The sequence below is a fragment of the Coregonus lavaretus genome (genome assembly GCF_964263955.1).
Source record: "Coregonus lavaretus genome assembly, chromosome: 17".
In the NCBI taxonomy this organism is placed as follows: Eukaryota; Metazoa; Chordata; class Actinopteri; order Salmoniformes; family Salmonidae; genus Coregonus; species Coregonus lavaretus.
The window spans coordinates 6,734,584-6,757,427 of NC_140004.1; the positions used below are offsets into that span (position 1 = coordinate 6,734,584).

Below are 22,844 nucleotides of genomic sequence, written 5' to 3' on the forward strand. Positions count from 1 at the left end.
TATCAACACATTGACTGTTGTATTCACGCTGCTAAAACACTCAACCATTGCTATTCGAACTTCCGGGATGCTTACAAGGCCCTCCCCCGCCCTCCTTTCGGCAAATCTGACGACGACTCCATTTTGCTCCTCCCTTCCTATAGGCAGAAACTCAAACAGGAAGTACCCGTGCTATGGACTATTCAACGCTGGTCTGACCAATCGGAATCCACGCTTCAATATTGTTTTGAACACGCGGACTGGGGCGGCAGGTAGCTTAGTGGTTAAGAGCGTTGTGCCAGTAACCGAAAGGTCGCTGGTTCTAATCCCCGAGCCAACTAGGTGAAAAGTCTGTCGATGTGCCCTTGAGCAAGGCACTTAACCCTAATTGCTCCTGTAAGTCGCTCTGGATAAGAGCGTCTGCTAAATGACTAAAATGTAAAATGTAGAAATGGATATGAACCGGGTAGCTTGCCAAAATAATTTAGAAAATACACTGAAACGGAAACAGAGTTTATCAGGAAGTGTATAGGAGATGTTGTGCCCACTGTGACTATTAAAACCTACCCTAACCAGAAACAGTGGATAAATAACAGCATTCGCGCAAAACTGAAAGCGCGAACCACCGCATTTAGCCATGGCAAGGCGACTGGGAATATGGCAGAATACAAACAGTGTAGCTATTCACTCCGCAAGGCAATCAAACAAGAAAAATGTCGGTATAGAGACAAAGTGGAGTCGCAATTCAACGGCTCAGACACAATACGTATGTGGCAAGGGCTACAGACAATCACGGACTACAAAAGGAAAACCAGCCACATCGGCGACACCGACGTCTTGCTCTCATACAATCGAAACACCTACTTCGCCCGCTTTGAGGATAACAAAGTGCAACCGACACTTCCCACTACCAAGGACCTTGGGCTCTCCTTCTCCGTGGCCGACGTGAGTAAGACATTTAAAGCATGTTAACCCTCGCAAGGCTGCTGGTCCAGACGGTATCCCTATTCGGGTCCTCAGAGCATGGGCAGACCAGCTAGCTGGTGTGTTTACGGACATATTCATTCTCTCCCTATCCCAGTCTGCTGTCCTCACATGCTTCAAGATGGCCACCATTGTTCCTGTACCCAAGAAAGCAAAGGTAACTGAACTAAATGACTATCGCCCCGTATCACTCACCTCTGTCATCATGAAGTGCTTTGAGAGACTAGTCAAGGATCATATCACCTCTAATTTACCTGTCACCTGTGGACCCACTTCAATTTGCTTACCGCCCCAATAGATCCACAGACGATGCAATCGCCATCACACTGCACACTGCCCTATCCCATCTGGACAAGAGGAATACCTATGTAAGAATGCTGTTCATTGACTATAGCTCAGCATTCAACACCATAGTACCCTCCAAGCTCATTATTAAGCTCGAGGACCAGGGTCTGAACCCCGCCCTGTGCAACTGGGTCCTGGACTTCCTGATGGGCCACCCCCAGGTGGTGAAGGTAGGAAACAACACCTCCACTTCACTCTCAACACTGGGGCCCCACAAGGGTGCATGCTCAGCCCACTCATGCACTCCCTGTTCACCCATGACTGCGTGGCCATGCACGCCTCCAACTCAATCATCAAGTTTGCAGATGACACAACAGTAGTAAGCTTGATTACCAACAATGACGAGACAGCCTACATGGAGGAGGTGAGGGGTCTGGGAGTGTGGTGCCAGGAAAATAACCTCTCACTCAACGTCAACAAAACAAAGGAGATGATCGTGGACTTCAGGAAACAGCAGAGGGAGCATGTCCCTATCTACATCAACGGGACCGAAGTGGAGATGGTTTAAAGCTTCAAGTTCCTTGGCGTACACATCACCGACAAACTGAAATGGTCCACTCACACAGACAGTGTGGTGAAGAAGGCGCAACAGAGCCTCTTCAACCTCAGGAGGCTGAAGAAATTTGGCTTAGCACCTAAAACCCTCTCAAAATGTGACAGGTGCACAATTGAGAGCATCCTGTCGGGCTGTATCACTGCCTGGTACGGCAACTGCACCGCCCGTGCGGTCTGCCCAACGCATTACCGGGGGCAAACTACACGCCCTCCAGGACACCTACAGCACCCGATGTCACAGGAAGGTCAAAAAGATCATCAAGGACATCAACCACCCGAGCCGCTGCCTGTTCACCCCGCTGTCATCCAGAAGGCGAGGTCAGTACAGGTGCATAAAAGCTGGGACCGAGAGACTGAAAAAGCTTATATTTCAAGGCCATCAGAACGTTAAATTGCCATCACTAGCACATTAGAGGCTGCTGCCTATAGACTGAGACTAGAAATCACTAGCCACATTAAGAAATGGAACACTAGTCACTTTAATAATGTTTACATATCTTGCATTACTCATCTCATATGTGTATACTGTATTCTATACTATTCTACTGTATCTTAGTCCATGCCGCTCTGTCATTGCTCATCCATATATGTATATATTCTTAATTCCATTACTTACTTAGATTTGTGTGTATTGGGTATTTGTTGTGAAATTGTTAGATATTAGTTGTTAGATATTACTGCACTGTCGGAGCTAGAAGCACAAGCATTTTGCTACACCCGCAATAACATCTGCTAAACACGTGTATGTGACAAATAACATTTGATTTGATTTGATGTAATCCTTGTAATCAATGTAGGCCTAGAAACTCATCTAGACAGCTTAGACAGAATGTCACAATGAGACAGCCATGAATTTCAATCAACTTCTATATTTCTATATTTCTCCCTTTCCAAATGTATATTGTGTACGGTATGGATGTCAGAATATGTTCAACGTAAAAATATATATATATAATATATATATATATATACAGTGAGGGTAAAAAAGTATTTCATCCCCTGCTGATCTTGTACGTTTGCCCACTGACAAAGACATGATCAGTCTATAATTTTAATGGTAGGTTTATTTGAACAGTGAGAGACAGAATAACAACAACAAAAATCCAGAAAAACACATGTCAAAAATGTTATAACTTGATTTGCATTTTAATGAGGGAAATAAGTATTTGACCCCTCTGCAAAACATGACTTAGTACTTGGTGGCAAAACCCTTGTTGGCAATCACAGAGGTCAGACGTTTCTTGCAGTTGGCCACCAGGTTAACACACATCTCAGGAAGGATTTTGTCCCACTCCTTTTTGCAGATCTTCTCCAAGTCATTAAGGTTTTGAGGCTGACATTTGGCAACTCGAATCTTCAGCTCCCTCCACAGATTTTCTATGGGATTAAGGTCTGGAGACTGGCTAGGCCACTCCAGGACCTTAATGTGCTTCTTCTTGAGCCACTCCTTTGTTGCCTTTGCTGTGTGTTTTGGGTCATTGTCATGCTGGAATACCCATCCTTGACCCATTTTCAATGCCCTGGCTGAGGGAAGGATGTTCTCACCCAAGATTTGACGGTACATGGCCCCGTCCATCGTCCCTTTGATTCGGTGAAGTTGTCCTGTCCCCTTAGCAGAAGAACACCCCCAAAGTATAATGTTTCCACCTCCATGTTTGACGGTGGGGATGGTGTTCTTGGGGTCATAGGCAGCATTCCTCCTCCGCCAAACACGGCGAGTAGAGTTGATGCCATAGAGCTCCATTTTGGTCTCATCTGACCACAACACTTTCACCCAGTTCTCCTCTGAATCATTCAGATGTTCATTGGCAAACTTCAGACAGGCCTGTATATGTGCTTTCTTGAGCAGGGGGACCTTGCGGGCGCTGCAGGATTTCAGTCCTTCACGGCGTAGTGTGTTACCAATTGTTTTCTTGGTGACTATGGTCCCAGCTGCCTTGAGATCATTGACAAGATCCTCCCGTTTAGTTCTGGGTTGATTCCTCACCGTTCTCATGATCATTGCAACTCCACGAGGTGAGATCTTGCATGGAGCCCCAGGCTGAGGGAGATTGACAGTTCTTTAGTGTTTCTTCCATATGCGAATAATCGCGCCAACTGTTGTCACCTTCTCACCAAGCTGCTTGGCGATGGTCTTGTAGCCCATTCCAGCTCTTTGGTCTTGGCCATGGTAGAGAGTTTGGAATCTGACTGATTGATTGCTTCTGTGGACAGGTGTTTTTATACAGGTAACAAGCTGAGATTAGGAGCACTCCCTTTAAGAGTGTGCTCCTAATCTCAGCTCGTTACGTGTATAAAAGACACCTGGGAGCCAGAAATCTTTCTGATTGAGAGGGGGTCAAAAACGTATTTCCCTCATTAAAACTGTACTAACTGTAAGTCTAACTGTACGTCGCTCTGGATAAGAGCGTCTGCTAAATGACTAAAATGTAAAAATGTAAAATGCAAATCAATTTATAACATTTTTGACATGCGTTCTTCTGGATTTTTTTGTTGTTATTCTGCCTCTCACTGTTCAAATAAACTTATAGACTGATCATTTCTTTGTGAGTGGGCAAACGTACAAAATCAGCAGGGGATCAAATACTTTTTTCCCTCACTGTATATAATGTGTATAGTCTCATTATTTTATAACAAAGAACAACTTTTCAGGAATAATCATGCACGTTCTGATCATAACAACGTAGTACAAATGACATAAAGCCAATCCTATCACAATAATTTAGGCATATATTATGACAAGTAAGTCTTGATTTACCATAACCTGTCATTGGTTACCAAATCCTCATGAATTGTTTTACCATACATGGCTATACTTACATTTTAGTCGTTTAGCAGAAGCTCTTATCCAGAGCAATTTACAGTAGTGAGTGCATACATTTTCATACTGGTCCCCCGTGGGAATCAAGTGCCATCCTCTACCAGCTGAGCCACACAGGACCTCAAAGAACCTCAAGGAATGCACCTCTGGTTCCATTTTTTTCCAGCAAAATGTTATACACAATTGGACACAGTCCTCTGTAGTCATTCCCATGGGTCAATGTGGTCAAACACATAGCATGCAATAGAGTGTAACATCTATGATATGGTGCCAGAGCTCTGGATGAAGAATAATTGTTAGTGAGACTTTACTGTCAGAGAGCATTACAGCTGAACATATAGAACTAACAACTGGGTCGCACCTATAAATATAGAACTAAACGAACAAACAACTGGGTCATGTCTCTAGCAACCAAAAGGTGAGAAAGTATGAATTTACTTATAAAATGAATATATATATATATATATTTTTTTTACAAAATCATAACTTTGTGCTTGAGTATTGTTTTCTTTGGCAACTGTGGTATGAGTGGGATAAACGCCTCCGTTCTGTACATTACCTTGAAAACATGAACTACGCAAAGGGTCTCGGCTCCGCCTCGGCCTGCTTCGTCGTCCATTATTTCCAAGGTAGTGTACAGAACGTTGCCGTTTATCCCTTACATAAAGTGCACCTCGAGTATTTGAAAGTATTTCACTTGTGTGTTCAAATAGGTCTTTATGCTTCAGCAAACAACCCAGGTCTGGTACACTCTTTCATCAAAAAAATAAAGGGAAAATTCCAAGATTGTGCAAAGCTGTCATCAAGGCAAAGGGTGGCTACCTTGAAGAATCTCAAATATAAAATATATTTTGATTTGTTTAACCCTTTTTGGGTTACTACATGATTCCATATGTGTTATTTCATAGTTTTGATGTCTTCACTATTATTCTACAATGTAAAAAATAGTAAAAATAAAGGAAAACCTTGAATGAGTAGGCGTGTTCAAACTTTTGACTGGTACTGTATGTGTATGTCTTATCTTTTCTTAGTGGGGTCATGTTAGCTCACCCCTGTTAATCGTACAGGCTAATGGTTGGTATCTGTGGATACAGAAGAAATAAACAAATTCAATGCAAAAACCCAGAAGTCAAACACACAATGTTTAATTAAGAGGGATTGGAAGCACTAAATCACAGTGCAAGTTCAAGGGATAAAATCTATATTGATATTAACAATTTCTCTGCAAATCTTTTCCCTATGTGAAAGCTGGTTTCTCTCTGGTTGGTCAACTCATGACTACAGAGTAAACCCACAGACTTTCTGGACTTAATGCCCTCTCCCACCACAAACAACAAAATAGGTCAACAACAGCAGAATGCACTGCTCCTGTAACATCTTATCTGGGGGACATCGGGGAGGTCTTAGACAACAAATTGGTTGTACATGCATGCACCTTGAGGGAAAGTTCAGCCTAATACAATGCATACATCCGCTCTGTTGGGAGTCTATTCTCCTCTCCAACAGATAGGGTAGATGTGTGTTGCCTAATCAAGTCACACTGCTCCCAGATACATCTGGTGCAGAATATATCATATCTATCAATGCTCACGGTAGATCTGACCTAAATAAGATACAGGAGAGGAGTTTGTTTGGCGGTCTTTGAAGCTTTTTGGTCACATACTTGACCCACTTTAATGTTCCATAGGTAACTAGAATGCCAAATAACATTAGCAACAATTTCATTAGAGAAGTGAATGCCGCACACAAGATTGGCCTAGTTCTGCCAAAGACTCCCCACAGACTACACAAACAAGATAACGAGAACGTTTTTGTACTGTGCGTGAAATCCATGCGCCCTCAATCATGAGTGTGACAAGCACAGAGCCATGCCGACAAATTAGGTAAGTGTTTACGACAAAAATCTGCTATAAATAACTATCATTGGCTTCTTAGGTAATTCAGTCCCCTCTTGGAAAACTGCTGACAAGGTCCTTTGATGGTTCGCATATCAAATGTTACTCAATTATTTGACTGAATAGTTATGTTTGTCCTCACACTGCTTAATATACAAAGTTAGTTTACTGTATGGTCCTGAGTTTACTGTATGATCGAAAGCATATTATAATCCGTTTTGTGATTTTAACTGTATTAGAGAGAACCTATATTAGACAATGTTACAGAACAGAAGGGCTCTAGAGATAAAAGAGAAGTTTAATCTGATCTCTGGAATAGCATCTGTAAACATGTTAACTTGCAGCTGATCTAATTCCATAGGGCTATTAAATTAAAATGTTATAGGTGGCTGTCTGGATGGAAGCTAGTTAACTGCATTCATACTTTCTGCAAAATCTTACTGGTAGCTCTGTTAGATTGTCTGGTTTGAAAAAGGCTCTGAAACGTAATATTATGACTATAACTACTGTTCCCTGAAGGAGGGAAACGAGGTACAATACATCACTATGGGGAGTCGCGCTATCGCGACTTAAGAACTACAATCACGCCTGACAAGGCCAATGAAATATGTGCTTCGCTGGAAGCCCTGCCTTCCACAGGTGATAACACTGAGGCTCGGATTCCTTCCTTCAATTCAGTACCGCTTTTCACTGAGCCCAAAACCGGTGGCGCTGGGCCAAACAGGTGTTGTACCTCGTTTCCCATCTTCGGGGAACAGTAGTCATAACATTACATTCCCTTTGAGTCGGTACTCTCGGTACAATACATCACAATAGGGAACTGCAATCCAGCCCCAAGCCGACCCCAACGGATACCAAATGAAACGACCAATGGCAGACCAAGATATCTAAAACGCAAAAAGTGGTAGTCTGGGTATTGCACAAACTGTGTGCTGCCTAATTGCCCACTCCTGTCCCAGCTTTAAGCACACTGTGGGCCACACTGGGAGCAGTGACATCCAAGCGATAAAACCTCACAAAAGTGTGTGGTGATGCCCAACTCGGCCCTGCACAAATATCCCCTATACAGCCCACCCTTTAAATAAATGCAGAAGACACCGCCAGACTCCTGGTGGAGTGGGTGTGTACACCATTAGGTAACTACTGCCCCTTGCTGCTACATGCCATGGAGATAACCTCCACAATCCAGTGGGAGAGGAGGCGAAAAGAGGAATAGCTCAAATTCTAAGGACCTGTAGGACATAGCCATGACTTTCGGAAAGTAGGCCGCATTAGGACGCAATGTCACCTTAAATTCGCCAGGGGCGAAGTGAGTACAGGAAGGGTGCACAGATAATGCATGCATAAACACCACGTCAAAGCTAAAGCCAGGATCAGGGAAGTTTTATTGGAGAGGATTTACAAATCCGGGACCGAATCCCTCCTTGTCGTCTGAACGCCAAGAACACCATCCGGCGTTCCAGGTATTAGATATGAGGGGAGGACTGAGCACCCCCGTACTGAACCGCCCTTGTACAACGCTCCCCACCGGAGGGGCGCATCCAATGTTATAGCGGTGTAAAACCCTGCCCATGGAAGCACCATGTGCCAATCACAGAGTGTCTCACGACGGAGCCAGGGTCTGTAGGAATGAAGGGAATACGTGAAGCACTCAATTTAGGTGGTAAGATGCGTCCAGGCGACTAACCCTCAGCGCTGGAACACACGCATTAGAAATTGACTCTGGGGAAAAAACTTTACTGTGTAGACTCATCTCCAACAGAACAGCCTCAATGTACTGTATAACTCCAAAATGAAAATAACTGAACTGTCTCTCCCTACTGTCTCATTATTTGAATACCTGTCCTCTGTGAACTCCACCTGCTCCCTGTCTCCCAACACATTGATTTCACCATGCCCCCCTTACCTCTCAGACCTTCTTCTCCAATACCAACCCACACGCGCACTCCGTTCCACCACAGCAGGCCACCTTGTCATCCCCAGGTCAAAGCTCCAGAGCGTCGGCGACAGGGCCTTCTCCAGGGTTGCTCCTAGGCTCTGGAACTCCCTCCCTCCAGCCATCCATGACTCGGAGTCCATCACTATCTTTCAGTCCCTCCTACAGCCCTACCTATTTGACAAGGCCTACCTTTAGTTTTCTTCCACTTTGACATTAGAGTAGTTTGTGTACATCGTAGAAAAAAGACAAATTCATTTTAATCACAATTTGTAACACAACAAAATGTGGAAAAGGTCAAGGGGTGTGAATACTTTTTGAAGGCACTGTACCTCCCCATACGGGCTCACATATAATTTAATCATTACCGGACAATGCATTTCCATGTTTGGCCTTCGAATCACGTATTGATCCCCTGTCACAGCAAAGAAAATGAAGTTGAACGCGCTACAAAGGAACTAAGCATGGCAGCCTAAGGTAAATCAATGAAGGCGACACACTGCAGCACAGCCACGTGAAATTCGATGCTGGGAGAAAGTAGAGCATGACCACAGAGAACAAGAGAAGAGTATTATATTAACAAAGACGGGTAATGTGATACCTTTGCGACCAAAAAGAAGGCAAGCCATTCGATTCACAGACATCTTTTTTATTGGTCAAACGGAAAGACCGAAAAAAGCAGAATCCTTTCTCAGCTGCACACAGTCAGTTTCTGAATCTCTGTTCTGCAGGCTTGGATTAATTAGCATATCATTGGTACACTTTGCTAGATAATGCTTGATACTCAGACGGCGTAGACACAGAAACACAAAATTGACTTATTGGTTCCCCTTCACCAGTTAGCCAAAGTTTTACAATGCACCAATGGTGAGTGCAAGCTAAAGGACCTGTAACATAATGTGCCTGTGGACATGGACATATTTGATACTGTATCCCTCCTCATATGTCATGTTGACATCTCCATTGGTTGGTAACAATCCCATTGTGTGAAAAGTGCACACAGACAGCGATCTAGAATGATCAATCAAGAAGGCAATCTTATGGACACAGAAACTTTTGGACAAGATATACTCAAATAGCTTGATCAAAAGCCAAGATATCAAAAAATTAAATAAAAAACATTATGCAGTGCCAAACACATCCATTATAAAAAAGTGAGTTGCATGGCATGATGCTTATGCTGTGTCCATGGATCTAAGAAATATTAGACTTTCATGATGCATGTCATGATACTTTCAAATGCAACACTGAAATACAGTAACATACAGTAACAACAACTGATAATGTCCATTGTACAGATATTTATAAGTTCAAAGTTCTTACATTTATTTATATATTTTTGAAAACGCATGAATAGAAAGCTGTTTGTGTGATGCTGTTTATATAATAATTTGTGTGATATATGTTTAATATAATTTGATTTATTTCATTAGCCTGGTAATGTCTGTAAACATAAAATATTGTCAAATATTATATTTAAAGGAGGGCTTACTCTTTGTGTGGGTATGGATGGGTGACTTCTATCCTGAGCTTTTCACATTGATAAAAAGTGATGTTGTAAAGACAGAAAACAACAAGGATTGGGCACAAGGATACAAACGCTGACAAAATAAACAAAAAACTAAACAATGTATACAATTCTACAAATGTGACATAATTCCAAATTAAATATCTCGCAAAGATTAAATGTAAATGCTAATTACATTGAAATAAATTAAAGATGAGATAGAAATGTGAGCGCATTTGGACACTTCAATCAGCCAGCCCATCACCCTCTGTGTCTATACTGCAGTGCCAATGTTTTGCTTGTTATTTGTCTAGTAGATCGCTCTTTAAGCTTTTGCAGTGAATATCAGAACTATTTAGAAATGCACGTAAAAATAGATCCCTACACCAAAGCGATTGCTCTTAGGGAAGGAGTTTTAAATTATGTCATAATATACATTTAACATCATCATTTATGCACCATGCAATTATTTTGTGTTTTACATATAATACAACAGCATTGAGCATTGTTAGTTTTTTTATTCGCGCTACAATGTCAGTGTCAGTAATGGTAAAAGCCTGGCTTGAAGAGGTGTTATAATCAAAAGTACAAATATAGCCGTCACTGTAGTATTTAGCCGTGAACGTTTAATGATTTTTGGGATAGTTCCGCTATAAGTTTAAGTGGGGTTAATAATATCCAATGAAGCATGGTAGACAGGTTTCATGTTGTCTTTGTTAAAAAGTAACACTGTACAGTAGCTTCCATGGCAATATGTTTAAACCACAGTGTGATTCCCCTATCCACTCCCCAGCCCCCTCCCATCAAATATGTTACACAAGTTCATTCCAAACATGATGGGGAAAAATCTGGAGAGGAATAAGAAGACATTGACCACAAAAACAAGAAATCAAAAGGGACAAAACTAGGACAAGGGCAGGTTTAAATCAAACAGCAACCCACCACAACCAAACACGTATTCTTGAAAAATCCATTTGAAAATGATTTATTTTTACAGGTTGCGCAGTTTATATTGAAACACTAGATCTGGGAAAGATGATCCAGTATTAAAGGGGGGATAGGGGGATAGGTGGACAGAGGAGGGGAAAGGGTGGTCACTCTTCCTCTGTGCATCCCAGTAACTCTGCACGCAAAGTGATCCTTCCGTACCACGACCATGGAAGGATCCGGACAAATCGGGCGTAGATGGGCGGCTCTATCACGTTCTTTCTGTGCGTGTCATTGTCAAAGTTTCCTTGGAACACCTGCAAAAGGAAGGACAGTGGGAATGAGATTAAATTAATGGGGATCTTGAACACCCACACAGATCTCAGCAAGCTCGTTAGTGTATGTGAGCCTCATTATGCACAGAAGGGAGATAGGAAAAGATAGAAAGAGCAAAGGTTAGAAGGAGAAGAAGAGTGATGGACGTGCTGTGTAGGCTACATCATTCTGATGGTACGCTTCCATAATGCCCAGAGGTATGGTCACGACCTGTGCTTTTTGTCCATAGAAATCACATGGCAGTGGAGTTGGCGACCTTTTGTCCTTTGCCTCACGGCAGACCATTCTTAGTGCAGTAGCATCCAACAAGACCCAATAGACAACAGCCCAGAAGCAAAACAACAGCCCAGAAGCAAATGATCAATCTCTCCTCTGATATGTAGTTAAACGTGCGTGCATAAAATATTCAAATATAAACAAGCATAACGGACGTATTTGGATGTATACTGTGTTGTTTATCATTAGAAGCCTTGTGTCTAATTGTGGTTAATCGGCAGTAGAATGAAATGGAATATGGGTACCTATTGGGACAGCTTAACTAAAGGCCATGATAGTTTCAATTAAATAAGTGTAATTATGACTATTTATTTGGGATGTAATGGGACTCGTCATCATCATTATGTGAAATGTAAAATCAGTGGGCCGGACCCCAGCAGGTGCTGAAAACATTCAGCCATTGAGTGGTTGAAATTAGCCAACTATGACCCCTAGAAAACCTTCAACCAGAAACCTTTCTATGGAAAGTAGGCTTTATCAGTCCTGGGGCCCCACCAGGGTGCAAAAACGTTTCTTACAAAGTGCATTCCTGAGGGTCCCCAAGACCAGGGATATAAAAGTATGATGTTACTCTAACTGGTATGTTTGGTAGGTCTGAAAAGTGAAACATATTCCGTTTGTGATATACTTTGACGTGTTCTGCTTCATCGTGCAAAGGATTTGAGTGAAATAATGACACTTGAGCAAGCTGCAGCGCATTTCCACTCAAATAATCCTGCTCCTTACTGAAACAAGAGAGCAATTAGAACGCCTGCATTATCCTCCAACTGAAAGCCACTTCAGGCTGCTCAATTCCCAAATTATTCCACAAATCGCTAATACACACGGAGCTTATTCCCCCTCTAGGGAGGTTGACGTCTCAATGGCTTTTCTGCGGCCCTGGGTATGACCAGCAATAGCTCTCATATCATGAGAGTCTGCTGCTGGGAGCTCTAGAATTACTGCAGTTCTGACTGAGCATGGTGAGTAGGGCATTTAAAGCATGTCATTAGGGCCCAGAGTTTTTCCCAGTCCGATCACGTGGTCAGGAAAAGCTCAGAGGGGTGTACTACGATGCAAGTAAGATATACCCAGGGTTTTCTTAAGCTAGCCAGCTCCAGAGCGCTCAGGACATTCCAGCTCAGGCTTCATCCATGTTACGAAGGTAGATATTGATCGTGCAACTGCCGCTTAATCAAGCCTGCTCGAGCTGGGTTGTGAACTGTGCATTCATGTCGCACGTGGCTAGTCGAACGCCAAACTCTTCATTGAGACAATGCTGAAACATCAATCCATGGGTGAGCCAGTGCCACATTTTCATTTGTGCCGAAATCAAAATGAAATCAAAGTTATCTTGCAAATTCAACAGGCTATGGCATGTTAAAAGCGACGTCTTTATTTTATTGCGTATCGTTAATGCCATCTTTGGTATGCTTTGGTGTGCTTGTCAATTTTTTCCCACTCCTATCGATAAAATAATTGTATTAAGTCATACAAAAGTTTTACTCCATGTGAAGTTTCAAATGCATTATGTCATTACTAAATGTGTATTGTGATAGGTATTTTAACATTTTAAAAAGATTACACAGAAAAAGCATTTGATTAAGTGAACGGGATTATGATGCAATCTTTGCGAGAGGGAGGGAATGTGATTTCATTGGTTCTCAACTTGCGGCTCAAACCCTTCATTCAGGATAAATGGAGTTAGCCCTGAGTTTTTAGCCCTGAGTTAGCCTGCCCTTAGTTCTGAAGGATTCAATGCCATGGAAATGTACCTGGCTAAAAGGTGAGCCACTTTCGTGTCACTGGTTATACCGATAGGAACTCAGAGTTGACCAAAGTTACCTCCTAACTATAATTGAATAGTGTAATAATATATAGTTAGTTAGAACTGGTTCCATCCAGTTTTGTAGACTGTCGATATGTCCCATTTGATCTTCCATGTAATTCTACACTCACTAGATCTGTGCTGCCCAACAAAGCAAAAGAGCTGTAACTGCACATTTGGTCAAACATCGGTTATTGACATGTTTGTGTTTTGGAGAAAATGGGTGGGGGGGGGGGGGGGGTCATGTTTGCAGTAACTGTAAAAGTTAAATTGAAACCAAGGAAAAAAGCAGTAACCCTAATCACTCGTCAGTTACTGCTTTTTACCATGGTTTCAACAAACTTTGGGATGCAGTTACAGTGAGGGAAAAAATTATTTGATCCCCTGCTGATTTTGTACGTTTGCCCACTGACAAATAAATAATCAGTCTATAATTTTAATGGTAGGTTTATTTGAACAGTGAGAGACAGAATAACAACAAAAAAATCCAGAAAAACGCATGTCAAAAATGTTATGAATTGATTTGCATTTTAATGAGGGAAATAAGCATTTGACCCCTCTGCAAAACATGACTTAGTACTTGGTGGCAAAACCCTTGTTGGCAATAACAGAGGTCAGATGTTTCTTGTAGTTGGCCACCAGGTTTGCACACATCTCAGGAGGGATTTGTCCCACTCCTCTTTGCAGATCTTCTCCAAGTCATTAAGGTTTCGAGGCTGACGTTTGGCAACTCGAACCTTCAGCTCCCTCCATAGATTTTCTATGGGATTAAGGTCTGGAGACTGGCTAGGCCACTCCAGGACCTTAATGTGCTTCTTCTTGAGCCACTCCTTTGTTGCCTTGGCCGTGTGTTTTGGTTCTTTGTCATGCTGGAATACCCATTTTCAATGCCCTGGCTGAGGGAAGGAGGTTCTCACCCCCAAAGCATAATGTTTCCACCTCCATGTTTGACGGTGGGGATGGTGTTCTTGGGATCATAGGCAGCATTTCTCCTCCTCCAAACACGGCGAGTTGAGTTGATGCCAAAGACCTTGATTTTGGTCTCATCTGACCACAACACTTTCACCCAGTTCTCCTCTGAATCATTCATATGTTCATTGGCAAACTTCGGACAGGCCTGTATATGTGCTTTCTAGACGGGGCCATGTACCGTCAAATCTTGGGTGAGAACCTCCTTCCCTCAGCCAGGGCATTGAAAATGGGTCGTGGATGGGTATTCCAGCATGACAATAACCCAAAACACACGACCAAGGCAACAAAGGAGTAGCTCAAGAAGAAGCACATTAAGGTCCTGGAGTGGCCTAGCCAGTCTCCAGACCTTAATCCCATAGAAAATCTGTGGAGGGAGCTGAAGGTTCGAGTTGCCAAACGTCAGCCTCAAAACCTTAATGACTTGGAGAAGATCTGCAAAGAGGAGTGGGACAAAATCCCTCCTGAGATGTGTGCAAACCTGGTGGCCAACTACAAGAAACATCTGACCTCTGTGATTGCCAACAAGGGTTTTGCCATCAAGTACTAAATCATGTTTTGCAGAGGGGTCAAATCCTTATTTCCCTCATTAAAATGCTAATTAATTTATGACATTTTTGACATGCGTTTTTCTGGATTTTTTTGTTGTTATTCTGTCTCTCACTGTTCAAATAAACCTACCATTAAAATTATAGACTGATCATGTCTTTGTCAGTTGGCAAACGTACAAAATCAGCAGGGGATCAAATACTTGTAATTTGCCTTTGTAATTTTTACTTGGAAAATAGCAGACCTGGGTTCAAATACATGTGTATTTGATTTTTTGTTATTTAAATACTTATTTTCTGTGTATTTTAGTATTTTCAAATCATATGACCTGAATAAACTACTTATATTGGAAGTATGTTAAAGAATTGTAAAATAATTTCCTATACATAGCCTACTATTTGAAAACATTTAAAAATACTTATTTACAAATACATTACTTCAAATACCAAACAGACCTGGGTTCAAATACATTGGAGAATTTAAATATTTGCATTTGAAAATACATTTGTCTGTGTATTTGAGTGTATTCAAATACATTCCAATACTTTCCTAGTGTATTTCGAAATACATTCAAATATTCAATGAAACAATATCCATATAGTTACTTCTAAATGTCTTTGAAATACCCTAAATAATATTTGAACCCAGGTCAGGAAAATATTTCCCTGACTTTAATGAATACTATATATGAATAATTAAAAAAATATACTATACGAGTACATTACCAAAGTTACAATAGATTGCCATCGATTTTCTGTTAATTACCAAAAGTACCAAAGTTACTGGAATCTTCAGTAAATTACCGGTAGCTTTGCAACCCAAGTCAGAGGAGACACATGTTCCAAACATCCATAAACAAAGACATCATCTCATGTGTCCTCACTTGTCCTCACTGACTGTCTATGAAGGACTGCCAATGTTTGACTGACTGCTATGCTACAAAGTGTGCTTTGCTTTCTCTCTGCTCTGCAATGATTGCTTACTGCATGTCCTTTCTGGGTGACTGACCCTCCCTCTCTCCCTTTTGCTCTAGTCAAATGGCCAATGTTTGTGTACTGAATGATCCATCTCCGTCCGTTCTGCGGCGCGGCTTTAGTTTGACCCAGGAGCCGTCCTTTTCTTCAGCATTGATTTTGCTGGCTGAGCCAGTCAAGGGTGTACATTATTGGGGAAGCCTGGGTGGATCCAGGGGGTTGACCACTGACCATAGTCCATTATTTAAAAACTACTGCAGAGGCCAAGAGTGCAGGTCTCCTAGCCTTTGCACACGCATGCCCTTATGCCGCTGATGGCTAGCTAGGGTGACGTGAGGCAATCTTAGCTCAACCCTGCCTTTATTGGAAAGCTGATAGCGGGCCACCAGAGTTACGCTCAAACTCACGTCCGCAAGCCATCCACTTCTTTAAGCGGGAAGGCAATATAGATCAAATAATAATAAAATAATAATATGCCATTTAGCAGACGCTTTTATCCAAAGCGACTTACAGTCATGCGTGCATACATTTTTTGTGTATGGGTGGTCCCGGGGATCGAACCCACTACCTTGGCGTTACAAGCGCCGTGCTCTACCAGCTGAGCTACAGAGGACCACCAAATCAAAGCTAATCTTGACCCTTGAGCATGTTTCAGATGTGGTGACATACAAAGCACTGCTGATATCTTCTAAGAGGAGGAAACAAGAGTTTTTAGTGGCTAATCTTAAACTATGATTGTATTTAACTCCATCTAACAGACATTTACCCTCTGACCTGGGGGGAAGTGACGGTTCCACTGGCTAATTAACCCTTTGGCACCTAAGTGGAACACCATTAAACATGAATCAGTTACTTTTGTGCTTAATTGCCCCCATCAACATAGTCTGTAAATATTGGTACCTAGGATATTGCAGTTAGGAGGGCTGCTGCGAATCACTATGTGAATGTGTCAATGTTTCCATGTATTAGTGTATAAATGAAGGTGTGTGTTCCTGTGTGATGGGTGCATTTGTTTGCAAGATAGAGAGAGAGAGGGAATGTATGTCTATAACTACATGCAATATATAAGTGAGTGACAACCTGTGTGTCCCTGGTTGTTACGGTGTCCACGAGTATCTATATGCTGACAGAGGCCTCTCCTCTCTCAATCTAGATCTGCCTGCAGTCTCTGCCACACTCGGGCTCAGGAGGGGAGAGACCTGAGGAGAATATTTACAATGCTCCGCCACTGTGCCCAGCCAGACAGAGACACACACACAAACATACACACTCTCTCGGTCTTGCATGCAAAGATGCATGCATGAATGTGCACATAAAAACACACGCACACAGACACACTCTCTAACTCAGATCTTCTCTTTCACAGGCACTCATGCTTGAATCCATTGACAAACACACACACACAAACACACACACACACACACACACACACACATACATACACACCTCTTAGCCCAGACCAACCTCTCCAAGCCTGTGGCGTGACAGGAAAAGTCTCTGGAGTCCGGGAGCATAATGTGTCCTCTAGCATTAATCACCTGCTCCACTCGACTGAGAGGTGGAAACACCTTGAAAAGTCATATATTTGGAAAGCTCCTCACAGCTCTATGCTGGGACGCACTGATTAATATCCCCCCAGGCCTTGCTCTAAAAGATGCAGTAGAACCTGAATAAGGATATAAGGACATAGGATGTTTTGATAGGATGCTTTGTTTGTGGATTGCATATTTTATTGTATTACTACCTATGAATAGCATCATTATAGTATCACAGTATTCTCAGTCAGTACTCTGCCACAAATCCTGAGGAGGAACTATAGATTTCAACACAAAGGTTGCTACGATCTTGACAGTGTATATTTTATCTCTTCTCTCTCGGCCCTGCCAGGCTTGCCAAACGTTTGGAATTCTTCCAGTACTTAAAATTGAGATTGCTCGGCTGAAAACCACACTCAGTAAGCAGTGGCCCACATCCAAAGATCATCTTGGGGTTGAAATTATAAACTCCTCAAGCGAGGCATTTGAGCGGCGGATGGAGAAGTGTTTTCAGGCATGGGCCGCTAAACTGAAGATTTATTGGCACATGCGGGCATAAATTGATGTGTGCCCATTGGAGGGTGATACAGTTGAAGTCGGAAGTTTACATACACTAAGGTTGGAGTCATTAAAACTCGTTTTTCAACCACTCCACAAATGTCTTGTTAATAAACTTTAGTTCTGGCAAGTCAGTTAGGACTTGTTAGAATCTACTTTGACACAAGTAATTGTTTACAGACAGATTATTTCACTTATAATTCACTGAATCACAATTCCAGTGGGTCAGAAGTTTATATACACTAAGTTCACTGGGCCTTTAAACAGCTTGGAAAATTCCAGAAAATGATGTTTATTTATTATTATTATTATTATTTTTTACCTTTATTTAACCAGGTAAGCCAGTTGAGAACAAGTTCTCATTTACAACTGCGACCTGGCCAAGATAAAGCAAAGCAGTGCGATAAAAACAACAACACAGAGTTACATATGGGGTAAAACAAAACATAAAGTCAAAAATACAACAGAAAATATATATACAGTGTGTGCAAATGTAGCAAGTTATAGAGGTAAGGCAATAAATAGGCTATAGTGCAAAACAATTACAATTAATATTAACACTGGAATGATATATGTGCAAGAGATGATGTACAAATAGAGATACTGGGGTGCAAATTAGCTAAATAAATAACAATATGGGGATGAGGTAGTTGGGTGGGCTAATTTCAGATGGGCTGTGTACAGGTGCAGTGATCGGTAAGGTGCTCTGAATACTGATGCTTAAAGTTAGTGAGGGAGATAAGAGTCTCCAGCTTCAGAGATTGTTCCAGTCATTGGCAGCAGAGAACTGGAAGGAATGGCGGCCAAAGGTGGTGTTGTTTTTGGGGATGACCAGTGAGATATACCTGCTGGAGCGCATACTACGGGTGGGTGTTGCTATGGTGACCAATGAGCTAAGATAAGGCAGGGATTTGCCTAGCAGTGATTTATAGATGGCCTGGAGCAAGTGGGTTTGGCGACGAATATGTAGTGAGGACCAGCCAACAAGAGCTTGGTCGCAAATGGGTCTTCCAAATGGACAATGACCCCAAGCATTCTTCCAAAGTTGTGGCAAAATGGCTTAAGGACAACAAAGTCAAGGTATTGGAGTGGCCATCACTAAGCCCTGACCTCAATCCTATAGAAAATGTGTGGGCGAGCAAGGAGGCCTAAAAACCTGACTCAGTTACACTAGCTCTGTAAGGAGGAATGGGCCAACATTCACCCAACTTATTGTGGGAAGCTTGTGGAAGGCTACCCAAAACGTTTGACCCAATTTAAACAATTTAAAGGCAATGCTACCAAATACTAATTGAGTGTATGTAAACTTCTGACCCACTGGGAATGTGATGAAAGAAATAAAGCTTAAATAAATCACTCTCTCATTCTGACATTTCACATTCTTAAAATAAAGTGGTGATCCTAAGTGACCTAAGACAGGGAATTTCTACTAGGATTAAATGTCATGAATTGTGAAAAACAGAGTTTAAATGTATTTGGCTAAGGTGTATGTAAACTTCCGACTTCAACTGTATGTGTCATAACAAGTCACTATCATATATATATATATATACACACACAGTGGGGAGAACAAGTATTTGATACACTGACGATTTTGCAGGTTTTCCTACTTACAAAGCATGTAGAGGTCTGTAATTTTTATCATAGGTACACTTCAACTGTGAGAGACGGAATCTAAAACAAAAATCCAGAAAATTACATTGTATGATTTTTAAGTAATTAATTTGCATTTTATTGCATGACATAAGTATTTGATCACCTACCAACCAGTAAGAATTCCGGCTCTCACAGACCTGTTAGTTTTTCTTTAAGAAGCCCTCCTGTTCTCCACTCATTACCTGTATTAACTGCACCTGTTTGAACTCGTTATCTGTATAAAAGACACCTGTCCACACACTCAATCAAACAGACTCCAACCTCTCCACAATGGCCAAGACCAGAGAGCTGTGTAAGGACATCAGGGATCCAATTGTAGACCTGCACAAGGCTGGGATGGGCTACAGGACAATAGGCAAGCAGCTTGGTGAGAAGGCAACAACTGTTGGCGTAATTAGTAGAAAATGGAAGAAGTTCAAGATGATGGTCAATCACCCTCGGTCTGGGGCTCCATGCAAGATCTCACCTCGTGGGGCATCAATGATCATGAGGAAGGTGAGGGATCAGCCCAGAACTACACGGCAGGACCTGGTCAATGACCTGAAGAGAGCTGGGACCACAGTCTCAAAGAAAACCATTAGTAACACACTACACCGTCATGGATTAAAATCCTGCAGTGCACGCAAGGTCCCCCTGCTCAAGCCAGCGCATGTCCAGGCCCGTCTGAAGTTTGCCAATGACCATCTGGATGATCCAGAGGAGGAATGGGAGAAGGTCTTGTGGTCTGATGAGACAAAAATAGAGCTTTTTGGTCTAAACTCCACTCGTCGTGTTTGGAGGAAGAAGAAGGATGAGTACAATCCCAAGAACACCATCCCAACCGTGAAGCATGGAGGTGGAAACATCATTCTTTGGGGATGCTTTTCTGCAAAGGGGACAGGACGATTGCACCGTATTGAGGGGAGGATGGTTGGGGCCATGTATCGTGAGATCTTGGCCAACAACCTCCTTCCCTCAGTAAGAGCATTGAAGATGGGTCGTGGCTGGGTCTTCCAGCATGACAACGTCCCGAAACACACAGCCAGGGCAACTAAGGAGTGGCTCTGTAAGGAGCATCTCAAGGTCCTGGAGTGGCCTAGCTAGTCTCCAGACCTGAACCCAATAGAAAATCTTTGGAGGGAGCTGAAAGTCTGTATTGCCCAGCGACAGCCCCGAAACCTGAAGGATCTGGAGCAGGTCTGTATGGAGGAGTGGGCCAAAATCCCTGCTGCAGTGTGTGCAAACCTGGTCAAGACCTACAGGAAACGTATGATCTCTGTAATTGCAAACAAAGGTTTCTGTATCAAATATTAAGTTCTGCTTTTCTGATGTATCAAAAACTTATGTCATGCAATAAAATGCAAATTAATTACTTAAAAATCATACAATGTAATTTTCTGGATTTTTGTTTTAGATTCCGTCTCTCACAGTTGAAGTGTACCTATGATAAACATTACAGACCTCTACATGCTTTGTAAGTAGGAAAACCTGCAAAATCGGCAGTGTATCAAATACTTGTTCTCCCCATTGTGTGTGTGTATATATATATATATATATATATATATATATATATATATATATATATATATATATTCAAATCCTTATCTTCACCCTGCTCCCCATATGAAAGACTGCTTCAAAAAACAGCAATTTACTGTATTAAACTAATTTGATCACTTGTCATATGCTTATTTTATCAATTCATGCTCCTGGGAGAATCTAGTTCACTGTAGCCTGTTAAAGAGAGAATGAAAGCTGCCAGTGTGCTTTACAGGCTTGCATAAATCAAGAGATCTGCGAGTGTGTGTGTGTTTGTGTGTATGTTTTTAGGTGTATGTGTCAGTGTTTTTCCTCCTCGGTTAGCCCTGCTCTGACCATCATCAGAAGCTCCCGGAAGTCCTTATCGTTAAACAACACAGCGAGAGTAACAAAGTAAACAGGCCTCCTCTAAAACAACAGGCCCAGTAATGCTGCTGCTCTCCTGATAGCAGGGTGCTGCCACAGCCTCATTCCCTTTCCACTGGCTGGCGTGGGCGATTGGAATGGTCACATGTACTCTGTTGAAGGACCGTAAACACAATTTCAGGCAGCGTGCCAACCAGGACTGCTAGACAACGTGCCCTTATCTGATCCTGGAGCCAAGAGAAAGTCAGAGAGAGGCCTCAGCAAGCTGTGCTGGAGCCCGAGATAAGAAGATGGAGTGCTAACACAGAGCTATGAGACAGGGTCAGAGCTCGACAACTATAGGCTGCACAATACATTTCTCCATTCATTCTGTCAATCGTTGTTTTGTGTTTAATTGTTCGCTTTAGCATTTATTTTTTCCCCTAATTCGCTATTTCATTCAATTGGATAAAATTCTTGTTTGCATAATGGACATTTCTATTTGGATGCATTTGGGATTTTACTGCTTGTCAAAATAGTGTTGGCCTTTTACAGCTACTAATATTATGCTTGAAATTTAGTGGATACTGTTCCTTTTATAGGAAAGCAGTGTTGTTCATGGAGTGAGGATGGCTCACCTTGTCCTTCCTCTGTTTTTCATCTTGATATACAAGCCACCTCTCTCCATCGTTGCTGTAGGCCACCTTGTAGGAGCCGACGAACTGGACATGGCCAAAGTCCTTAGCCCCCTGGGTAATGATGCCGGTGATTTTAGTAGGCAGGAGCATGTCAACCTGAGAGAGACAGAGCGAAAGAGTGGGGTGGGTGAGGGAGAGAGATAGAAACAGAGAGAAACTTTATCAGATCTCTGACTCAGCTAAACGAAAGTGTCAGAGATGCTCAATTTTCTCCATCCAGTTCGTCAGCATCTTTTCTCTTCTTATCTCCTGAGAGGATTTATAAAAGACATTGTACATTTGGTTGCAAGAAGTCAGCTTCAATTATTCACAGCATATTGAACAACAGGCTAAGCCACAACCTCTCCTCAGCATAACAGAAATCGGCGGCCACAGCATCTTCTGAGACCCAGGCAACACCATTTGGGTACACTTTTTATACGCTCTCATTTGTAGCCTGCACTTTACAGCATGGGATTAGGCAGTAAACACATAGCTGTTAGGTCCATTGACTTTTAAGGTTAAATTATGCTTCATTATTTAGAGCTAACACGACAGTGCAGGTTTATCACTACTGTGTTAAACCTGGACTAACACGAAATAACAAAAGAGTACAGAATGCACCGTTACTTTCTGCTTCACTATTACCAAGCCCATGCAGGATTCAATGCAATGAAGTCAATGGATTGTCAGGG

General features: G+C 42.1%; 1 protein-coding gene across 3 annotated transcripts in view; it reads right to left on the reverse strand.

Moving 5' to 3' along the window:
- Positions 1–9,148: 9,148 nt before the first annotated feature.
- The window catches only part of edil3a (EGF-like repeats and discoidin I-like domains 3a), a 306,460-nt gene continuing 292,764 nt past the window's right edge, over positions 9,149–22,844 (reverse strand). For all 3 annotated transcript variants that reach the window (XM_084180561.1, XM_084180559.1, XM_084180560.1), the window contains 2 exons: positions 22,111–22,266; positions 9,149–11,266 (listed from right to left, as the gene is read on the reverse strand). In XM_084180561.1, coding sequence (XP_084036687.1) covers positions 11,117–11,266; positions 22,111–22,266 — 306 coding nt within the window. In that variant the 3' untranslated portion in view covers positions 9,149–11,116. The remainder of the gene's footprint in view (positions 11,267–22,110; positions 22,267–22,844) is intronic.